Source organism: Stylophora pistillata, chromosome 2, assembly GCF_964205215.1.
Source record: "Stylophora pistillata chromosome 2, jaStyPist1.2, whole genome shotgun sequence".
Lineage (NCBI taxonomy): Eukaryota > Metazoa > Cnidaria > Anthozoa > Scleractinia > Pocilloporidae > Stylophora > Stylophora pistillata.
This window is the reverse complement of record NC_142520.1, coordinates 53,002,465-53,023,470: the sequence shown is the minus strand read 5'-3', so window position 1 is coordinate 53,023,470 and position 21,006 is coordinate 53,002,465. Positions and strand designations below refer to the sequence as shown.

General features: G+C 37.8%; 1 protein-coding gene across 1 annotated transcript; it reads left to right on the top strand.

The window, feature by feature from the left end:
- Window positions 1-1,221: 1,221 nt before the first annotated feature.
- Window positions 1,222-20,764, top strand: LOC148740312 (uncharacterized). Its single transcript, XM_088750454.1, has 12 exons — window positions 1,222-1,833; window positions 4,665-5,733; window positions 6,901-7,319; window positions 8,758-9,460; window positions 10,399-10,495; window positions 11,000-11,249; window positions 12,116-12,916; window positions 13,752-14,982; window positions 15,170-15,265; window positions 17,452-17,708; window positions 19,808-20,075; window positions 20,400-20,764. Exons 2-12 carry the CDS (start codon window positions 4,671-4,673, stop codon window positions 20,402-20,404), a joined length of 5,190 nt encoding a protein of 1,729 aa, XP_088606580.1. The 5' UTR covers window positions 1,222-1,833; window positions 4,665-4,670; the 3' UTR covers window positions 20,405-20,764.
- The last annotated feature ends 242 nt before the right edge of the window (window positions 20,765-21,006 follow it).

Below are 21,006 nucleotides of genomic sequence, written 5' to 3'. Positions count from 1 at the left end.
TGTATGATAGACGCATAGAACTCTGTTGTCATTTCTTCGATTATATTGTTAAAAATCCCGAACATAAGTTATACCATCTTCTTCCATCAAGGAAAAAATGTAGCTCTAATTTAAGGCGTCAAGATATATATAATTTTCCACGTTCTCACACTAAACGTTTTCGACGCTCATTCTTTTATGCTATGTCCCAGGGTGCGCACAATGGCTCCTAAAGTTTCAGAGAAAGTCGACTTTAATTTTAGATATTCATACCTATTCTAGATTTATTTATTATATTAGGCATTTACATTTATATGATTTTATTTAGCTTTATATTTTAACCAATGTTGGCTGTAAAATACGCAATTCAGTTTTACGACTGCAAAGTATTACTCAGTAAACGATCTATCTCTCTAAGTTTTGGGCGACAAGTAGGTTTCCACAAACCATCATATTGTTCCTTGTTGATTTCCACTCGTGACAGTTGATTCTCGAACCCGTAGTCCTTTGTTTTATAGCCTGATTCTTGAAGGAAATTTCGATGGTTTCTTATTATGTGTTTTTCTTATCATGCGTACCTTAAGGGAATAAACTTGATTCATGTAAATGAAATAAAGAAAAGACTTAAAAGTATAGGATTCGTTTCTGTAGAAATGAGTCGCTAAGACCATTGTAATCATTTTTACCTCTTGAAAACATTGGAAAATGAAAGAAACGATTCTTGGATCTCTCTTCGTTGTCCTGGTGGAGTAATAAAGAGCTTCTCACCCTCTCTCCCTCGGTAATCAGTCATCTTCCCCAGCCAACAGATCGAGGTAAACAGCCCAGTGGCCTTTCTAAATGGTCGCGGACGTTGAAGGGCACGGGCACCAAAAGGTCTTGCATCAGTAAATACTACTCTACTAAAGCTTCTTAATGACGCTACTGTGCCTAGCATTAAAGGTGGACTATGCAGTAAAACCCACTCGAGTTTTTATCTCTACCATAAAAAAGTATCTAAGATTGCCAAGAGTAACCGAGCTGATTAAATCACAGCCGGGGCTCACACAAGCTTCCTGTAGTGTTTCCAACAAAACTGTTGACTTTAGATACTTTTAATATTTACTCTGTATCGTTATTAATATTTCTTTCAACTCACGGTCACTATTTACATACCCATTCTCGATTTATTCACTATTTAGGTTTTTATTAATTGATAATTTAATTGGTGCAGGTCCACATCAAGACGTAATGTCTTGCCTATCCCTACACCTGCTTTATTATGAATAAACGATGATGATGAAACGATGATGAAGCGGCGTGTCTGGTCGTTTATTCGAAATATAAAGAAATGTATGGGAGAATGTTGAAGAGTCGTAATATCGTAAACTTATATCGACGAATGTCTTTGTTAAGGCTCAAGATAAATGTAAACCTACCTCACTTGCTGTGTATTGTCTTTTCTCTGGTTCAGTCTAACAGTTCCAAACTTTCAGTCACGTTTTCTTGCCATTTTTTCCGCAGAACACACCCAACATCCCTTTGTTGAGGTGAAATGCAAACGATCGGATAAGTTTTTATCACTTTTTAAGATCGATCAGTTTCCATTCATCAAATATTACTTTGATACCTTCTGAAACATCAATTAACTACTTCACTATACTAGTCCGCCGACGAAGCGAAGAGACAAGCACTCCCCCATCCCCTGTAGTAGTCTACCTGGTCGCGTGACATGTGAGAAGCATTGTGATGTAAATCAAACCTAAGTTGTCAATCAGGGAGTGTCTACTTGTAGCCGAACAGCTAGATTGTTCACAATCTCTCTTTGATTTCGTCATAATTCGCCGCCGCAGTTGTTGTTCGCTTTGCTGAGAAGTAAGTATTATGTTCAACACAGTTATGAATTTAGCCCATTTGTGTAAACTGTAGCCTCGCTAGACTCCTGAAACGCGAAAAAAGATAATTCAGCTGAGAATTAACTCGGACTCTCCGCCCGATCGAACTGATGTAATATTTCCCCTCAAGTGTTTTTGCCGTCATTTCCCGTAAGATTAATCTAATTCTCTGGTATCTCCAATACTCTTTCTTTCCCTTTGTATTCTAAGTTTGCTGGGTTCTGATCCATTGTTCGTACTTTAACGACGCTCGTCAAATGCAGAGCACTTTCGTCATACGATCTTGCAGGAATCAGTCAATGTTCTGTAACAGACGAGTTCAAGTAGAAACTCCAAGCAACAACAAGAGGAAAACAGTGATTTTAAGTTATGATAGCGTTTTTAACGGGATATTATTGGAACTAGAATGCACCAGAGAAAGTGTTTCTGATAGTGTTGACGTCAATTAGCTCTAATCGTTATCTGTCTAGTAGTTGTTAAGCATCAATTAGTATTCACAACAAGTAATGAGAGTGTTTAAACTGACAGCAAAATTTTTCCATGGTTCCCTGGATTGTACTTCATTTTATTTTTAACTGATAGAAGTTATATGGTACTCTTGCCCTCGAAACCGCCAAGGTCTGTTAAGTAACCAAGTATAGGCATGATTATATGATCTACAGGCAGTTATGTCACGTATTTGATACTTGCTCGCTTTCTGCTTCGGTAATTGACAAGTGAAAAAGTACAAGTCAAATTCTTAGAAACTTTCGAACTCACTCATTTTTTATTCATTAACAAGCTTTTTTGGTAAGATGTAGAAACTACAGCATACTTGAATGTGCATTTCAAGCCAAAAAATTTTGATTCCAGTATTTGGCCTGTTGTACGTTTCTTGTTTGCGAAAGCAACAAACGCTTCCCCGTTTGTATTCAATAAGTTTGATTATTATACTTTGGACATACTATGAAAAACCTGTTTGGTTGAGAGCTTTCAATCAACATACTAAAGTGTGTATACTTGACATGGTAAATGAAATATTTCCAGTGAATGTTGAATTTATTATTATTTTTTTTATTTAAGCACATTTTTCATTGTTTTCCCCAAAATCACCTAGGCCTAAGGAGGGGATTACAATATTACAAGTTTTATCCAATTTATTCAGGGACACAGACAAACAGACACACAAACAACCCTTCATTGGCAATAACAATGAGTTAAACCTACAAAGCTAGAGGGGTTTATTATTTAAACAATCAAATAATGGCCTCTGAGAAGCCATTAGTATTAATTATCAAACTTTGTACTTTGTGAAAAAAACCACAGTTGACATTGTAATTTACAGACTGAATACCATACAATACAAATTTAGTTTCCTGATGCATCACTGCTCAGTGACCATGCTTCACCTAGAATGTTTGTAGCAGAGGTAGAATTAGGACATCACGTTGAGCTCAGTGTACCTTAGAAAAACAAGAAAGAGTATTTCACTAATTCAGATTCAAAACTGCACTGGGAAATACATAGGTGATGCACAGCTATTAATTTTCAAGAGATATTCTCAAAGAAAATAGGAACCCAGTCTGAGGTAGGTGTGATCAACAGATGCATGCCATGTAACAGAACAATCATATAACTTAGCGTCAGTATTCAGAAAGAGAATTTATCAGGTTTGATCTCAAAGTGGGAAGAGATACAGAGTTTGGGACAACTAGGTCCAGACAATTCTAGCCAGTGATAATGGATGGAAAAAAAAGACTTTTGAAATGTAGAACTCTACAAGGAAATTGAGTGAAGTTTTCTTTTGATTTAAGACAAAAATATGCATATCCACTTGACAGTTTAGGGAATAGCTAAGTTGAATAATGTGGAGCAAGATTCTTGGCTATTTTGTAAAATTGGCTTAATGTATGTAGTTCTCTCCTCAAACTAAGAGGCTTCCAAGCAAGTTCATCATGTACCTTTGTGAAGCTGGTTCCCATTTTTAGTTATTCTTTAAACATAAACGAAAAATTATTATCAGTTTTCGTTACTTTTTTCAATTAAATTGTTTATTGCATCAACCACATCATTACACGACATAATGTGTACGACAACTGTTGCTGACCTAGATCTCATGCAAGATGTATCATAAATTGAAAATTGTTGTCTCAAAAGCATCTTACTGGGTGACAAACTCTTAAAAAAAAAGAAACCATCTTCTGAGTAATTTTCTGTGTCAATTGCAAATGAAAACAACTTACAGAGGATAAAATGAAATAACAGGTCTGGAAATAGCCACTTGGTTTGAATATTTTCAGCTTGGAAATCATTCATGTTTTGGTTTATATTACAACTGTTTAAGGTTATCACATCAAAACATAACCAACCATAGATTTGCACTAATGATTTCTTTCCTGTTAGATATTAACCTTTACAATAAAGGTAATCTTCATGTTGTTTTTAAAGAGTCGGGAGAACTCTGTTTTAAAATTCAAGTATTTTCTTGTTCGTAATAGCCTTGTTGTTAACATGTATAACGCAAGCAGTTGTTTATTTTTGACAAAAAAATTATACAGTGAGAGTAAAGTCAAAATGTCTGACATGAAAATAAATAACTAGAGCTTTTTACAAATAAGCAGTGTTTACTCAGAGTGTTTAAAAGAACACTGAAGGGTGGATGGCTTCCAAAGATTGTACTCAGAGGAGTAAAATATAACTCATTAGTTTGGTTTAGTAGAAGTTAAATTATAAACCTCATTTTCTCCATTTTTGGTTGAATGGTTATAATGCCAAAGCAAGTTAGTTTAAGTTACTCACCTTTAATGACAGCTTTTATTTTTGTTGTGACAGTTTCCCATGAATGAAATGGAATTTCTTTCTAAAGAAGAGTTAAGAAGAAAGATGTTAACATCTTTGGGAGGAAAGAGTTTATATCTCACTGGGGAAAGTTTGCATGAATTGCCTGCAGCTTTGTTTGAATTGACTGAGTTGGAGGAACTTTACCTGTCATTGAATAAACTTACAACAGTACCTGAAAATCTCGGAAAGCTAAACAATCTTACGGTACTTCATGTTAGACGTAACGAGCTGTCCATATTCCCTACAAGTTTGACTCAGCTGAAAAAACTCAGATGGCTGGACATCTCACATAACAATCTAACCACCATCCCTGATGGTATTGGGGAGATGGTGGAGCTGGTGAGACTGGGGCTGAGTCACAACCAGTTGACTGTGTTGAGTCCAGCTGTAAAACAGCTGAAGAAACTCAGAGTGCTAGAAATCTCACATAACAATCTAACCACCATCCCTGATGGTATTGGGGAGATGGTGGAGCTGGTGAGACTGGGGCTGAGTCACAACCAGTTGACTGTGTTGAGTCCAGCTGTAAAACAGCTGAAGACACTCAGAGTGCTAGAAATCTCACATAACAATGTAACCACCATCCCTGATGGTATTGGGGAGATGGTGGAGCTGGAGGGACTGGGGCTGAGTCACAACCAGTTGACTGTGTTGAGTCCAGCTATAAAACAGCTGAAGAAACTCAGAAGCCTGGACATCTCACATAACAAGCTAACCACCATCCCTGATGCTATTGGGGAGATGGTGGAGCTGGAGGGACTGACTCTGAGTGGCAACAAGTTGACTGTGTTGAGTCCTGCTATAAAACAGCTGAAGAAACTCAAAATGCTGAACATCTCACGTAACAATCTAACCAGCATCCCTGATGCTATTGGGGAGATGGTGGAGCTGGAGAGACTGGGGCTGAGTCACAACGAGTTGACTGTGTTGAGTCCAGGTATAAAACAACTGAAGAAACTAGTATATTTGCATGTGAGAGGGAATCCTTTTACAGTTGAAGGAATGAGAAGTGTTATGGAGCTAAAGGATAAGATTCACGAAGTAGATTCAGATGTCCCAGGTGAGTAAAGGAAATTCCTCTTCACATTAATGTTGTGACATGTGCATTATTTACTAAATTGGTTCTAATGGTTGACTTGCAAGTGGTTATGCTGCTTGTTACTGATAATTACAGGCAGCTGACAATAGTTTCATAATAAAGCTTGAGAAGAATATGAAGTAATGCTTTTACAGTTGTACTGTATGATTGAACAAAGTTTGCATCACTTTAGAAATACATGACATTTGTACTGGAAGGTTTGGTTATATTTTGAAAGGTTTATTTTAACAACTTGGCTGACATTGAAATTTAAGTTGAACTACAGTGTACTATAATTTGATAGGGAATTGAGGAGGGATAAAGTTTATTACAAATCATTTTACAGTAAGGGATTATTGTAAGTTGTAATTTTTGCTTTCTAGTTGATTGGAATTTAAGAAGTTTATTGCAAATCATTTCACAGTTGTAGGAATTGCGATTGTAATTTGTACTTTATATGTATTTGATTTTAATTAAGGGAGATTAAGGTTATTACAAATCATTTCTCATCTGGGAATAGTTGTGACTGTAATTTTTGCTTTATCTTATTGGAAGTTATTAAGTGTACAACAACATTTAGCTTATATCATACAGAATTTATGGACTGATATGATTTTAAAACGAGAGGTTAGGTTATTGGGAATAAAACTTTTGTCTTGTCTGGTCAGGAGTAATTTTGATAATTGTTACACCATAATTTATGCTGGCCTTGTAATATTTTAGAATGTATCAATTGTTACGTTTTGGGAATATGTGATTTTTCTTTCTGTTTTCCAAACACCATTTGGCAGAATTGACATCAGTTATTGCCTTTGTTTAGTTTGATCACTCACATTTTAATCAAACTCTTTACTGTTTCATTTCTTTGAGTTAGTTTAAAATAGTCATTGTGTTTATGTTTACCAAACCCAGCAATGCAATGACTTTTCTATGTATCTATACAATCATAGTTTTTAAATTTATACCTAGTAGACATATCATTAAATTTACTTACCTACTTCTAAGCTTGTTGCAGATTCTTTTATAACTTATTAAAACAAAAATTGCTGTTTGTTTAGGTTTCTTATTTATAAAAATAAATTACAACTTCCTCTGATTAGACTTTTTCCTTTGGCTCAATCATGACAACTTTTTTTTTTTTTAAATTAGACTCTAAAAGAGCAAAAGGAACCAAAGCACAGTCGGCTTACGAAGAGGCTTTAAAAGATGGATATGTAAAAGTTTACCGTGGGCGTCTTATACTGGTTGGTCAGGATCGCGCTGGTAAAACCAGTCTGAAGAAGAGTCTTTTAGGCCTCCCATTTGACCCTAAAGAACAGAGTACTGAGGGGATTGAAGTGGATCCTTCAAAATGTGAAATTGATGTTGACCAAGCTGTCAAGAACTGGCAGTTGACCAGGGAGAGTAAGCCAGGACTATTGGAATCTTCAAAAGATGTAGCAAAGATTGTGGCAGACAGAATGTGTGGAGCAGATATTTCTCGAAAGACAATTTTAAAGAAAGATACAATTGATGGAGGAAAACTGAAATTAAAAGATGAAGTTGGAGATATTTTCAAGTCAAAACAGGTTTGAGAGTTTTGTAAAGTGTTGAGAATTTTACACGAGTCCTATGTCTGTAGAACTCTTTTTGTTTTAGGAAGGAAGAAAGGAAGGAAGAAGAGAAGGGAGTGCAAAGTAGCCTCATGAGAAAATATTTTTTTAAGGGAATGAGTAAGATTTAAACTTGATATTTTTCAAAATTCTTTTCTTTATGAAAAATTTTAAATTTCTTACATCCAGCATGTGCCTGAAAGAGTCTGTTTCTTTGGATGTTTTCACAAGTGTTTAGATGAGTCTAGAAAAGAATTAAAGATCTACAAGTAATTTTTATTTAAACATCTTAAATGAAGGCGTACATGCAAAACTTTTACCATAAAAATGATGGGGCATCTTTTGATTTTTCCATTTGTGAATTGCTTTTTCAGTGGCATCTTCAGTCAACTTGAAAGGAAATTTGAGATTTTTTTCTCCAATCACCTAAAATTTTAAATTTTCAGTCGTGATTATTTTTTATTCTCTGATATAATTTTTTGATAACTTTTGTTACATTTTGGCTATAAAATCCTTACAGAGGAGCCTCAATGAATGTATGTTATATATGCTAATGCTTAATATGTAACTTCAGTGTCAACAAACATTTCTTCCGTATGATGCACGATCCTCGCAGAAAATAGCGCTATTTAAGCAATAGTGAAAATCAGACCTGAAAAAAATCAGGCCTGTACGGGACTCGAACCACTGACCTCTGCGATACTAGTGCAGCGCTCTACCAATTGAGCTAACAAGCCAACTGTGAGCAGGCCGTTAAGTTGATTCGTAATAAACCCGTGAAAGTGATAAATGAGATACAATGAATATATGAAGATCATATATTTTTTTTGAACTGCGGTATTACATACGTATGATGCACGATCCTCGCAGTTAAGATAGTGCTATTTAGAGCGCTGCACTAGTATTGCAGAGGTCAGTGGTTTGAGTCCCGTACAGGCCTGATTTTTTTCAGGTCTGATTTTCGCTATTGCTTAAATAGCGCTATCTACTGCGAGGATCGTGCATCATACGTTTGTAATACCGCAGTTAAAAAATATATGATCTTCATATATTCATTGCATCTCAAACATTTCTTCGTCTGAATTGACTAGCTCCAGGGTGGGAGGATTTGTTCTTCTATGTCTTAATCTAAGTTTATCTCTATCTAAGGGCTCTTACACTTGAGATGTCGGTTTCAGAACTCTTTACAGTAGCCAATTTATAAGTTCAACTCAGTCGGTAAACCAAGTTATCTTGTTATACCCCCTCACTAAATTAGTCCAACAGTTTATTAGAAACTTGCCCCCTTAGAATTATTCTAGACTGAGGTGATCATAATGTTTTATCATTTAGCAACCTGTCCATGATGTCAAGTTTGATTACATAATTATATACACTTAAGTGAGCATAATGTTTCATTTAATTCTCCATTCAGGTTGAGGAGGATGAAGGTTTCACAGATATTCTGCCAAACAATGGCAATGAACATTCTACTGAATGTAAAGATGAAAACATGCAAGCTGAGCCTGATGTGAAGATTGATGTTTCTCAACCTTCTGATACTGTGAAGCATGTCAATCAATGGTTAAAGTATGCCAAAGGCAAATCCATCAAAAGTGCCTTACTCACAGAAGAATCCTATGTTACAATGGATGTTTGGGACTTTGCAGGGCAGCACTTGTACTATGCCAGCCATCCTATATTCCTATCACAGCGAGCATTATACATATTGGTGCACAATCTCAGCAAGCCTCTGGATGCCCCAGCTGAGCCCAGTATGAGGCAAGGGTGTAATGATGTGAAGTTGGAAAATCCTAACAATGAAACAAACATGGAGAATTTGCTGTCATGGCTGGCTACAGTACATAGTGTTGCCCTGGCAACCGATGACACAGATGATGATGCACAACACAAGCTGCCCTACCTCCACCCCCCAGTGTTCATTGTTGGCACACATGCTGACAAACCAGTTGAAGACATTGCAGTAATAAAGAAACAAATTCAGAAGAGAATTTCTGGTATGGAATGTGAGAAGCATGTGGTCAAACCCTTATTCTGCATTGACAACACTCAGAGTTCTAATTTGATGAAAAAATTTATCCGAAATATTGGAAAGCAGATTGTAAAAGATAAAACAGGTAAGATAAATGATTTTATCACACAACTCGGGCAGTCAGAGGGCCTATAACTAAAATCAACCAATCAAAATGCTCCATTGCCAGTCCAATATGTAGTATTGGACTGGGCACTGTCCCGAATGATAAAACAGGTAAGATAAGTGATTTCATTTTGTATCCATAACCATAGGTTACTTGCAGTAATTGTTGACTTTATAATTGTATAAAAGCTTATCTTTGGGTGAATTTCAAGAACACTTGATTTGTAGCAATTTTTGTAACCAAAAGCCCAATATTGGCAGATGGTTGACAAGCATTGAGCATACAGTAATTATTATCTGACTCACATTGTTACATGTTATCCAGCAGCAGGCAGTGTGGTGTGCTTCATTATAATTTGAATTGCAAGTAGATAGAGAGACAGAACATTCTAGTGGAAGTTGTAGAGGGATTAAATGATATTAATATGGTGGAATGAGTTAGGACTTAATTGTAGTGGAAAAAAGTCAGAGTTTGAATTGTAAGAAGATAGAGAGACAGAACAATTTTTCTAGTGGAAGTTGTGGAGGGATTAAAAGATATTACCTTGGTGGAATGAGTTAGGACTTGATTGTAGTGGAAAAAAGTCAGAGTTGTTTGTTGTTGTTGTTTTTTTTAATAACCTGCACTCTGCTTTAAGCTTTCAGCTACTCTATATTCTGAATATACTGGCAGCATCATATAGAGTCCAATTAATTTTTGGAGATGGAGCCATTAATTTCAGAGTATGGAATAATTATAGGGAACAGAAGAGCTAAAATGTGGGGATTTAAAGAGATTGTCATCTTAGCTAAGTTGTCAGCTGTAAAATCTCTGCAATTATACAAGTATAAAATTATGCTATCATACTATTCTCATTGTAAGCGCATGTTTCTGTGTTGTATTAGGCTTTGAATTCCTTTTCTAAATATATCCTGCAGAGCAAGAAGGAAAAGTAGATGGTATAAATGAATTACAGAACACAATCCTGAAGGTGTTGAAGCAAGAGCCTTATATGGGAGAGAAGATACCAGTGAGGTAAGTAAAAAACACAATTTATTCGGAAAAACCCTAGTTCATGCACTTCAAAATCGATTTTTTCCCTCAAATCAGCCATGATAAAGATTTTAAATGGTATGCAGTGTATTTAGCATAATTTTATGTGCAGGTAAGTAATAAAAAATATCCTTCCACCACTGGATTAAATTGTGAATACATCAAAATTTGCAAAACTATAGATTGTACAAATGCGCAGCAGTTGCTTCAGTGCAGACAAACAAAATTTAAATTTGTGTCATTACGACAATGTTATAATCCTAAAAGATAAGAAGATGTGATTGATATTTGAGTAGGCACAGTTCTTGGAATTGACTTTGTATGTTGCAAAAAATAATCATGTCTGTTGTAGTTGAAAGTTGAAGATAGTATGATCGAGGCAATACATGTATTAACACTTGAGGACTTTAAACACATGCATGTCGGACTGAATTTAAGACCCAATTTTATGCCATAATGCATTATAGGTATTCTGTTGCTTTGTAGGTGGTTTCTGTTTGAAAAAGTGATGGAAGCTTTGGTCGCTAAACAGATTTATCACAGAAATCTGCAACAACTTGAGCACTACGCAAGGAAAGATTGTTTCATGGAAGATGCAAAAGAGTTTGACTCCATGATCAGTTTTTACCATGGCCTTGGGATGATAATCAAGCACCGCAGTACAGTTGTACTGAAGGCTCAGTGGCTGATTGATCTGTTCAAGCAGCTGATAACCATTCCACCTTTCAATAAACAGGTAGAAAAACTATTTTCATTTTAGAAAGACTAGCTTACTTGGAAACTGTTGTTCAATAAATTAGAACAACAGGAAACTAAGCAGGATGATTCTTCGAAGAAATGGGCACTTATTTCAAAAGCTATAGAGAACATGTAGAGGGGTAGACAGCATCGACCAGCGGCTCTTCTGATGTCAGCCGTAATGTCATTGTTTGATCTGATTGATTGCATAAATACGCCCCAGTACTTGAGGGGCTAAACTGTGCTGCGAATCCAGTTTTCCTCGATGTAACCGACGAACTGCTGTGAAGGCTCCGTCTTAGCTTCTGGTTTTAGGCTACCCATGGTTGCGCCAATGTGTTATAATTTGTTGGGTAAGAATCGACCAGAGGATTGGGGACCAACTGATCGAAAGTGGGTACGAAATGTCTGAGCCTAGGTACGAATCGTGTAGGCACGAAAGATCCGGCATGGTTACGAAACGACTGGATAACACCTGTAAACATGTGTCTTTTATTGTTTATTGTTATAATCATATGATTTGTTGACCCCACACTATTTTATGTACTTTTTTGCAGCTTGTCAGGCCATTTATTGATTTTGCCTTTTTATTTACAAGTAGTGACTCGCATTAAGTTGCTACTGCTCACAATAGTTGTCTTCACACAATTGAATAGTTCTTTTTGCATGTGCTAGTGAGCTTATTCACCTCTGAGCAACCCAAGATACAAACTTTCCCACTAGGGTTTTATAGCCGACCATTTCGGTGTATTGATGGAAATAAACTTTTATTGCTTGTAAATGTACGTGGGAAACATTCAAAAGGAACATTACGTAGCCTTTCCTTATCCAGAATTGTTGTATTGTTCCACCCACATTTTCTAGAATCCCCTATATGCTAAGTACTGGCAAGAACTTGAAGGAAGTGGCATCCTCAGCATGGAACATGTTGATCATGTGTTCTCCAGCTTTATTGGACAAGGAATCATCAAAGAAGACATCTTAGACATGATGGAGCGATTTGGTTTGATTGCTAAGTTCTCAGTTTCCCCAACTGACGTAAAGTACTTTGTACCAGCTCAGCTGAAGTCATCACCTGATAAACTCTGTAAGACGAAACCGTCGTCAACAGATCCCTGTCCATTGTATCTCCTGTTTGTCCATGGCTTCGTTCCTCATGGTCTCTTCTTACAACTTGTCTCACGATCCATTCGTTGGTGTTCAAAGACATGGCCCACGCATCAACCTACCCTGTACCAAAATGGAGCATGGTTCATCATTGGCAAAGATATTCATGATTTTGTTCTGATATGCAAAACAGGATTTGTGAAGGTAATCTTGAGACAAAGAACACAGAGTCATCAGGTTGTAGGACAGAACTCCGCCGAACTAGCAAGTGTCGTTCGTGAATTTCTTGAAGACACCCTTCATAATTTGTCACAAGAGATGCCGTACCTGAGGGGACTACAGTATAGGCTGTGTGTTGCATGTCCTTACTGCCACCAAGAGGCAGAAGAACCAAGTCGTGCATGCTCAGACCACGTGAAAACCACGTGCACCCACGAGGACTGCTTCCACCTCATTGATGCAAATGAAGGCCGAGCGGAAATATGTAAAAGAAATATCGATGACAAAGTACTTCCTCCCTGTGGATTGGGGAAATGGTTCTTGAAAAGAAGAAAGCAGGTATGATCGATGAAAAAGATTTTTCAAGTACAGATTTCTAGCCTCTGATTCATCTTTGGAAGTTCTCTCCTCCATTTTACTTGATGTGATAATCAAATGTTCATTGTTGAGAAAGGTAGCCCTAATAGTTTATATCCAGTTTCAAATATTAGTAAGAGAATCTCTATCACGATGAAATTATTTTTGAAGTTTATACTTTTCTGTCTTCCTTCGGTTAAGTATTGACCAACACATATTTATATCGTATATGTGCACGATCCTTCGCAGTAAAGCACTATTTAAGCAATAGTGAAAATCAGACCTGAAAAAAAAAAAAAAAAAAAAAATTCAGGCCTGTACGGGATTCGAACCACTGACCTCTGCGATACTAGTGCAGCGCTCTACCAATTGAGCTAACAAGCCAACTGGGAGCAGGCCATCAAATTAATTCGACATAAACCGGTAGATGATAAATCAAACAACAATTATGAAACGTATATGTATTTCATATATATTTTTTTGTTGTTTGATTTATCATCTACCGGTTTATGTCGAATTAATTTGATGGCCTGCTCCCAGTTGGCTTGTTAGCTCAATTGGTAGAGGGCTGCACTAGTATCGCAGAGGTCAGTGGTTCGAATCCCGTACAGGCCTGAATTTTTTTTTTCAGGTCTGATTTTCACTATTGCTTTAATAGTGCTTTACTGCGAAGGATCGTGCACACATACGTTTCATAACCGCAGTTCATATATATGTATTTCATATATATTTGTTGTTTGATATATTTATATCATAACACACATAATATGTTATGTTCTGTAATTGTTTTAATGCTAAATGACGTATTTTTCTTCAGGGTTTATCTTCAAATGTGGCTGCTAGATCACTCGGTGAAGCAAGTGAAATTGATCCAATGAAGTCTGACACGGCATTGAAGGTGACTCTCCTGGGCAGTGAGTGGAGTTCATCAATGGGAGGCTTGTCCACCATAAACCGACAGCTTGCCATTCTGTTCGCCAAACATCCGCAAGTGGACGTCACTCTCCTTGTTCCACAGTTTGCCTGTTCTGAAGAAGAGAGGAGAATGGCAACGAGTCACAATGTATCCTTGAGAGAGGCACAAAGACGCCCGGGTTATGCCGACCCCCTTGACTGGCTGAGTGCCCCACCGAGAGATCTGGCCATTGACATAGTACTGGGTCATGGAGCAAAGCTTGGTAAACAAGCTCAATTTATTAAAGAATCGCACCAGTGCAGGTGGATACAGGTAGTGCATACTGCACCTGAAGAACTTGGAATGCACAAAAACTATCCTATGGCAATTTGTAAAGGTGAAGAGAAGAACAGAACTGAAGTGGAGTTGTGTAAGTTGGCAGATGCTGTGGTAGCAGTCGGACCGAAGTTAACAGACGCTTTCTCCGCTCAGCTCTGCTTATGCAAGAATCACGAAGACATCCTTGCACTGACTCCTGGAATTTTCCTTGAATTTTCAGACGTAGAACAACGCCCAAAGGAGAGCAAAAAGTTCAAGGTACTGACGTTTGGCCGTGGTGATCCAGAGGACTTCAGCCTGAAGGGCTACGATATCTCTGCCAGAGCAATAGTTGAACTGAAAGACAGATCTTACTGTCTCATCTTCGTGGGTGCACCTGACGGTAAACAGGATGAGGCTGCAGAAAATTTGCTAAAGAGTGGAATCGATAAAAGCCAGCTGACTGTGAGGAAGTTTGTAAAGAGTAAAGAAAGATTGAAAGAATTATTTTGTGAAGTTGATCTCTGCATGATGCCCTCCAGAACGGAGGGTTTCGGCCTGACAGCATTAGAAGCTTTGTCTGCTGGTCTTCCCATTCTTGTCAGTGGCAACTCAGGATTTGGTGAGGCATTGTGCACTGTACCATCAGGCAAATCATTTGTTGTGGAGTCTGAGGACCCTAAGGAGTGGGCAATAGCAATTGCTGGTGTCCGACAGAAGGAAAGATTAGACCGCCTCCATGAGATTCAGCAACTGAGGAGTTCCTATGAAGAGAAGTTCAACTGGGAGAAACAGTGTGACATTCTTGTGGAGAAGATGTGGGACATTGTTGGGGGTGAGAATATTTTGAATATCCTTCAAAAAGTGTTTTTGGGGACGACTCGGCTTTCAGTCCCTTATAAAGCATCATGGAAAGCTGGGACACTACAAAAATAAATGTTTAACCTGAATAGTAATCAGTTGTTTTATTGTCTTATTGGGTGGTGTAATATTAAAAAAAAGGTTTCTTTCTATCTTTTTAGCTTCTAAAAGACAAGACCCAAGATTCAGAACTCAGGAGGGCGAAGATGTGGATACGCCAACCGAACAACTAGCAGTTGATTCATTACTGACTCCAAGTGAGTAACAAAATATTCATGACGCATGGCAATTGACTTCCCCAAAGAGTAACATACAGGTTTGAAGAAGATCCAACATTTCTCCTTTCCTTTTCTTTCAACTTCAGGCCAGTTACGCTTTTTGAAAATGGCACTTGTGATAATATTTTGCACTGCGGAAGAGAGATGTTCTTTTTGTACCTCTGCTTTCTCCGGTTATGATCCAAAGACATGTATACACTAATTTGATTTTCTTCTACTTTCTGATATGGGCGGAAGACATGGTGTAATTTTTGTTTTAGTCAATTGAAGTTTTTATTCCATTTCACAAGAAAGCAAACATAAATTGCGTAAAACAGGAAGACTTGGGGCGTTTTTTTTTTTTTTTTTGTTCTTTTTTAGTCGTGGGTACGCGAAGTGTACAAACGACTATTAGAATGGGGCAGAATATGCAAATGTGTCACTCACTCAGATGTAAACAAATCGATAATAATAACGACTTTCCGCAATTATACGGGAACACCTCTATTACATTTCCGGGAGGTCGAGGGTTCGAGCCCCGGCCGGACCAACACTCAGTGTCTTAAAATAATTGAGAAGAATTTGCTACCTTTCTATAACATCAAGAAATGGTTAGATATTCTAGTCTTCTCGGATAGGGACGAATAAATGGAGGTCCCGTCTCCTGCAGGGTTGGGGTAGGAGACGTTAATTTCCCACACACGAGATTACTGTGTGATGGATGTCCTCCTCTGGGGTGGGATGGGTGGGATATTGGGCGCGCTTAATTTGGAGCCTCGCTCTGTTGTGCGACCCTCACCATACTCTGGTGAAAGTGATTAAATAAATTAAGTTTATTTAAATAAATTAAATAAATAAACTTTAAAATTTAACTGGACCTTTCTTTGAAGGAGTTTCGATTTTGATTAAAATACTCGTCGTAGTTAGCACATGTGCTAACTGCGACGTCAAAGCTCTTTGAAATACTAAAGGTGTAGCTATGAGTGAAGACGCTTAATGCAATTGTTTTTCCGCGATCATCTTTCGCCATCATTTGCATTATTGTGGAATATTCCTCGCCGTTCCCTGGGATATTTTTTTTCGACAAAGCGTCCAGGCCACAGTCGGTCTTAAATACAATTTCAAGCCTTCATTCTTCTCACTGCGAGCCGTCAGTATTTACATCGTTATATATCGCTAAAATGAGTAACCGGCGAAGTTTTATAGGGGAAAGCGAGGCGTTGTTTTCGTGACTAGCCAATTGTTTAAGTTTCTGATGGTTTTACCTCTCATCTGTTTGGTAACTACGCAAACATTAATTTGTAAAAATCATTGTGTGTACACCCCTGAACGTTAAAAATATATCAAGTCGAAGGAATAGTTTTTGTTATTATTACTTAAATAACAGTTTTCAAAATTTCCAGTCTGCATTCTGTACCCAATCTGCAGTCTGTAGTCTGCATTTTGCACCCAGTCTGCATTTCGTACCCGGTTTACAGTCTGTATTTTGTACTGACCGATAGCTAAAATGTGAATTCTGACCATTCACCCAACATCATCCCAGCAGTTCAAAGTAATGCCATGTAGTTTCAACTGTATCATGGAATTACCCATTAGAATTTAATTATCCTCAAAACTCATTCCAACGCGATGTATCCACGACTTATTCACAGTTTCCTTTGATTTTTCCCGAAACGAAGCCCAAGTTGAAATGCTGTTGCTATCAAAACGTGTATTTGTACCGGCTATTCAGAGTGTAGTCGTTTTCCGACACAATAATGAAGTAATCATATATTAATGCGATTAATCCTTCATTTATACGAGGTCTAACCCTAACCGCGGTTTTCATTAAATAAATGTACTTCCCAAAATTTAATATAGTTTAGAACGCGGTTTTGTCAAAAAACGGCACAGTGAAGTTTGTTTAAATAACCGGCGCTGGGATTCTTTTTCCAGTTCTGCAAAAATGTTTAAACCTTGTCGTAAATTTTTCCTCATTGCATCTTCTCTCTTGACTTTTAGTATATTCGTTTGCAAATAAAAAGTCACAATTTATCATTTCAAGGCTCAGTAGCTGGACAATACACTGGTTGTTTAGTGGTTGAAGCCCTTTTTACCTTTTTTACCCCCAAACTTCTCTGTAAAGATGGGGAATTGTTTCGTTTCTTTCATGCCGTTAGATTAAAAAAACTTTTTGTCCCTTCTAGGTTCTCTTGACCGAATCATCCGGGAACTTCAGCAGATGCAACTTGACGCAAGCAAAGTCAAGAGCAGAACAGATCTATCATTGGGGCTGAGGACTACTGCATCAGACAAGGGCTTCACGATATCTGACAATCAAGGATCAGGAAATTGCATGTTCTATGCCTTGTCAGAACAACTGGAAATTGTTAAAGGAATCAAAATCACACATGGCACATTAAGGCAAACCTTGGTTCAGTACCTCAGAATTAACCCAAAACTAGTAAGTTGATGTTAGTATGTCTAACAGAGTTTGTCTCTTGCTGTTCTATTTAAGGTTAAGTGTGTATGCGGGTCAACACCACCAGAGCATATCCCAGTGTTCACGGTATAATTTTATTATTCAAGAAGCTGCGTAATGATGTTGGTTACAGTTGAATCTATTTGTTACTGAGGCCCTGTCCACACGTATCCGGAGATTTTTGTATCCGCAAATTTTTTTATGCGGATACACCTAGCGTCCACACGTGTCCGCCGTCTACGCTCGGTGTAACCGGAGATTTCTGTATACGCTCTCCAGAGTGGAAATTTCTGTATACGCTGTGTATCCGGATACGTGTGGACGCTTGTATCCTTATATTTTTGTATACGCTGACGTCACAGTATCAGAACCAGTCTTTTTCCGCGCGAGATTTTCCAAAATGGCGGCGAGCAGAAACGTTTTGTGTTCTATGCTATTAGGACTACTTTCAAGCCTAAGAGCGTGTCTCCAACTAAATGTTGCAATGTTAAATCTAAACTTTAACTACTTGAGAAGACGTCTAAGCATTATGCGGCTTCTAGCTATATCTGATTCAGGAATCAGACGCCAAAGACTTCTCAGAAGAGCGGGAAGACAACTAGCACGGCCACGAAGATTCTGGGTCCGACCAGGAAGAACTAGTGCTTGGTGGGACAACTTTGTGCGTGGAATAATGATTGTGGAAGAGTGGAGAGAGAATTTTCGAATGAGCCGTGGTTCTCTCTACAAATTAGCCGACGAACTGAGGCCATATATCGAAGGAAAACGAACAATAATGAGGACTCCAGTGGATGTCATAAAACAAGTTGCAGTCACGCTGTATTACTTGAGTGATGAGGGAAGGTTACGAAAGACAGCCAATGCCTTTGGTATTTCAAGACAAGTTGTATCTAAGATTGTACGTAAAGTATGTAAGGCCATCACTGTACATCTTGGAAAGAAGTATATAAAACTTACAGGACTACCCACTGACTCCTGGTCAGTATTAAATGAATCGTCCTCACCGTCAAAAGAGTTAGTACTAACAGATTCAGGAGTAGTATTGGTATCATCAATATCTGTAGATTCTACACCTGACGGTATGGTTTCTGTGGCAGGCGAACCACCCCAGACTAACTCGCATTGCTCGAAGTATAACAGAAGAACACGGCCATGACCACTTCTTCTACCACTGTCAACAGCCTGACGGAACTTTTGACGAATTTGTTTCAGCTTGGAAGTCAAAATTGACTTAGTTCCCCTTTCTTATGTGGGTAATCATTCCCAATTGAAGAAGCATTTTCTTGTGAAGGATATTGGTCATTGAAGAGATCTAAAATGTCAGAATATTTGGTTTGGCACGACTCCCAATCGATATTTTCCATAGTCTATGCTGTTTTGTAATCCAATGTCACTTTAAGAAGCAGCAATACTTCATCGTCCGTCCAAACAAATGAGTTGTCTTTGGTTTTTTTCTGTTTTTCTCTTAACTGAGACATTTTTTATGGTGTTTTTTTAACAGGAATTTTTTTCGCTCTTCAAGCTCACACGTGTTGAAACCTCAAGTAAACAAACAAGAAAGCCGCGAATTTGGCGCCAAAATTATCGCAAGCTCAGCTTTCTTCTTTGTAATGCGCATGCTCTGTTGACTAATCCTTTGAGATGTCAGGATACGAATCGGATACGTGTGGACGGTCATATACGATTCGTATACGCTACGTGTGGACGCAGATATTTTTGTCTCCGCATAAAAAAATTTGCGGATACAAAAATATTCGGATACGTGTGGACGGGGCCTTAATATGACTTCCGAAGTAGCAGAATTTTACGGTTTTAGTCATTTAATATTTCGGTTTAAAAAATGCCCCCCTTAAATCTCCATTAGATAACACTAAACAGAATTCCAGTTATTCTCTTAATAATGGATCTTTCCTGTTGTTTTTCTGCGGTTTGCGAATCCTTGTTGTTCCACAATAAATTGTTAATTAAAGGTCGTCTCGTACCATTCTTTAAAAAAATTACTCCATGACTCGTACTCCACGCGCTCAAGTTCTGATCAACAATCGTCTTTAACTTTGTTTCTTGAACTGATTTTCTTACAGCCGGATGGAACAGATCTGTTTCACTTTGTCCATGGATATCAAACATGGACTGACTACTTGACACACATGGAACAAGATGGCGCTTGGGGTGATCACGTGATTCTGTGTGCCGCAGCAAACTGCTATGAAACGTGCATTCGTGTGGTCAGCAGTCTACCCCATAGCAATGATGTAATGATTACGCCACATTGTCCAGTTGATGAAAGCAAAGCACTTGTGCTGGGACATATTCATGAGGTGCACTATGTCAGCCTTCAACCCGTTCAAGGTACAGCTCATTACAGCACAGTTAGTAATTTTAGGCTTCGTTTCATAACAGTGTATTTCGTTTAACGTGTTACATAGATTTATAAATCTTCCTCTTAACTCTTAGGTGACAGTATATTCAGGCTTTAACGTCAAGGCTTTTTCTCTATTTTCGTATCTATCCTCTTTCTTTGCATATTTAACATACGTGATGACGTGGGTGGTTTTCATAAACTTCTTTCCAGTACTAATTGACGGTTAATCGCCCGCTAGATTGAAACGGCATTTGGTGCAGTTTATTCTCCTTTGCTTTCTAATCGTTCTGTTGTGTTTGTTGTTTTTACAGGTTAAAAGACAGGCTATCTACACAGTTATTGTACTCGGCCCAGATCTCTTTTTAAAAAAACCCGGCCGAGTGAAGTTGTCTCCAAACGTTTGCCGTTGGGCGAAAGAAGAAAGAAAGTCTTTCAGAAGTTTAAGAGTTTTCTTTCCGGAAGTAGTCTCTCTCGATAAATTGAGTAGTTGTCACGGTGCATTTAATTCTCTATAAACACAGAAAAATTTTTAATTTCGGTTTAGACTGGAGCTGCACGATGGACCAGGCGGATGGTCAATTTGAAAACACGCAACTTGAAAAGTTTATGCGGAATATTTTTGTTTCCATAAAGAGCGATAAAGCATTTGTAAATAAATTTCAAAGTTTAAAGTGAAGGTTTGAAACATTTTGTTGGTGTAGTAGATTTATTTCCTAAATTCTTGCTGTGCTTGTATGCGCATCTTGTAAACCCAACTAGAGCGGTTAGTGCTCACAAATCACAGAAATATTTAAACAAATATGCCTTTTATGACACGATTTAGGGATACTAGCGTTTCTTTTCCCCTAGCTCTCCCCCCGATGCAGCTTTGTTAATACTTATTCTAAATTTCCGATAAAAAGAATCCAAGAATATCTG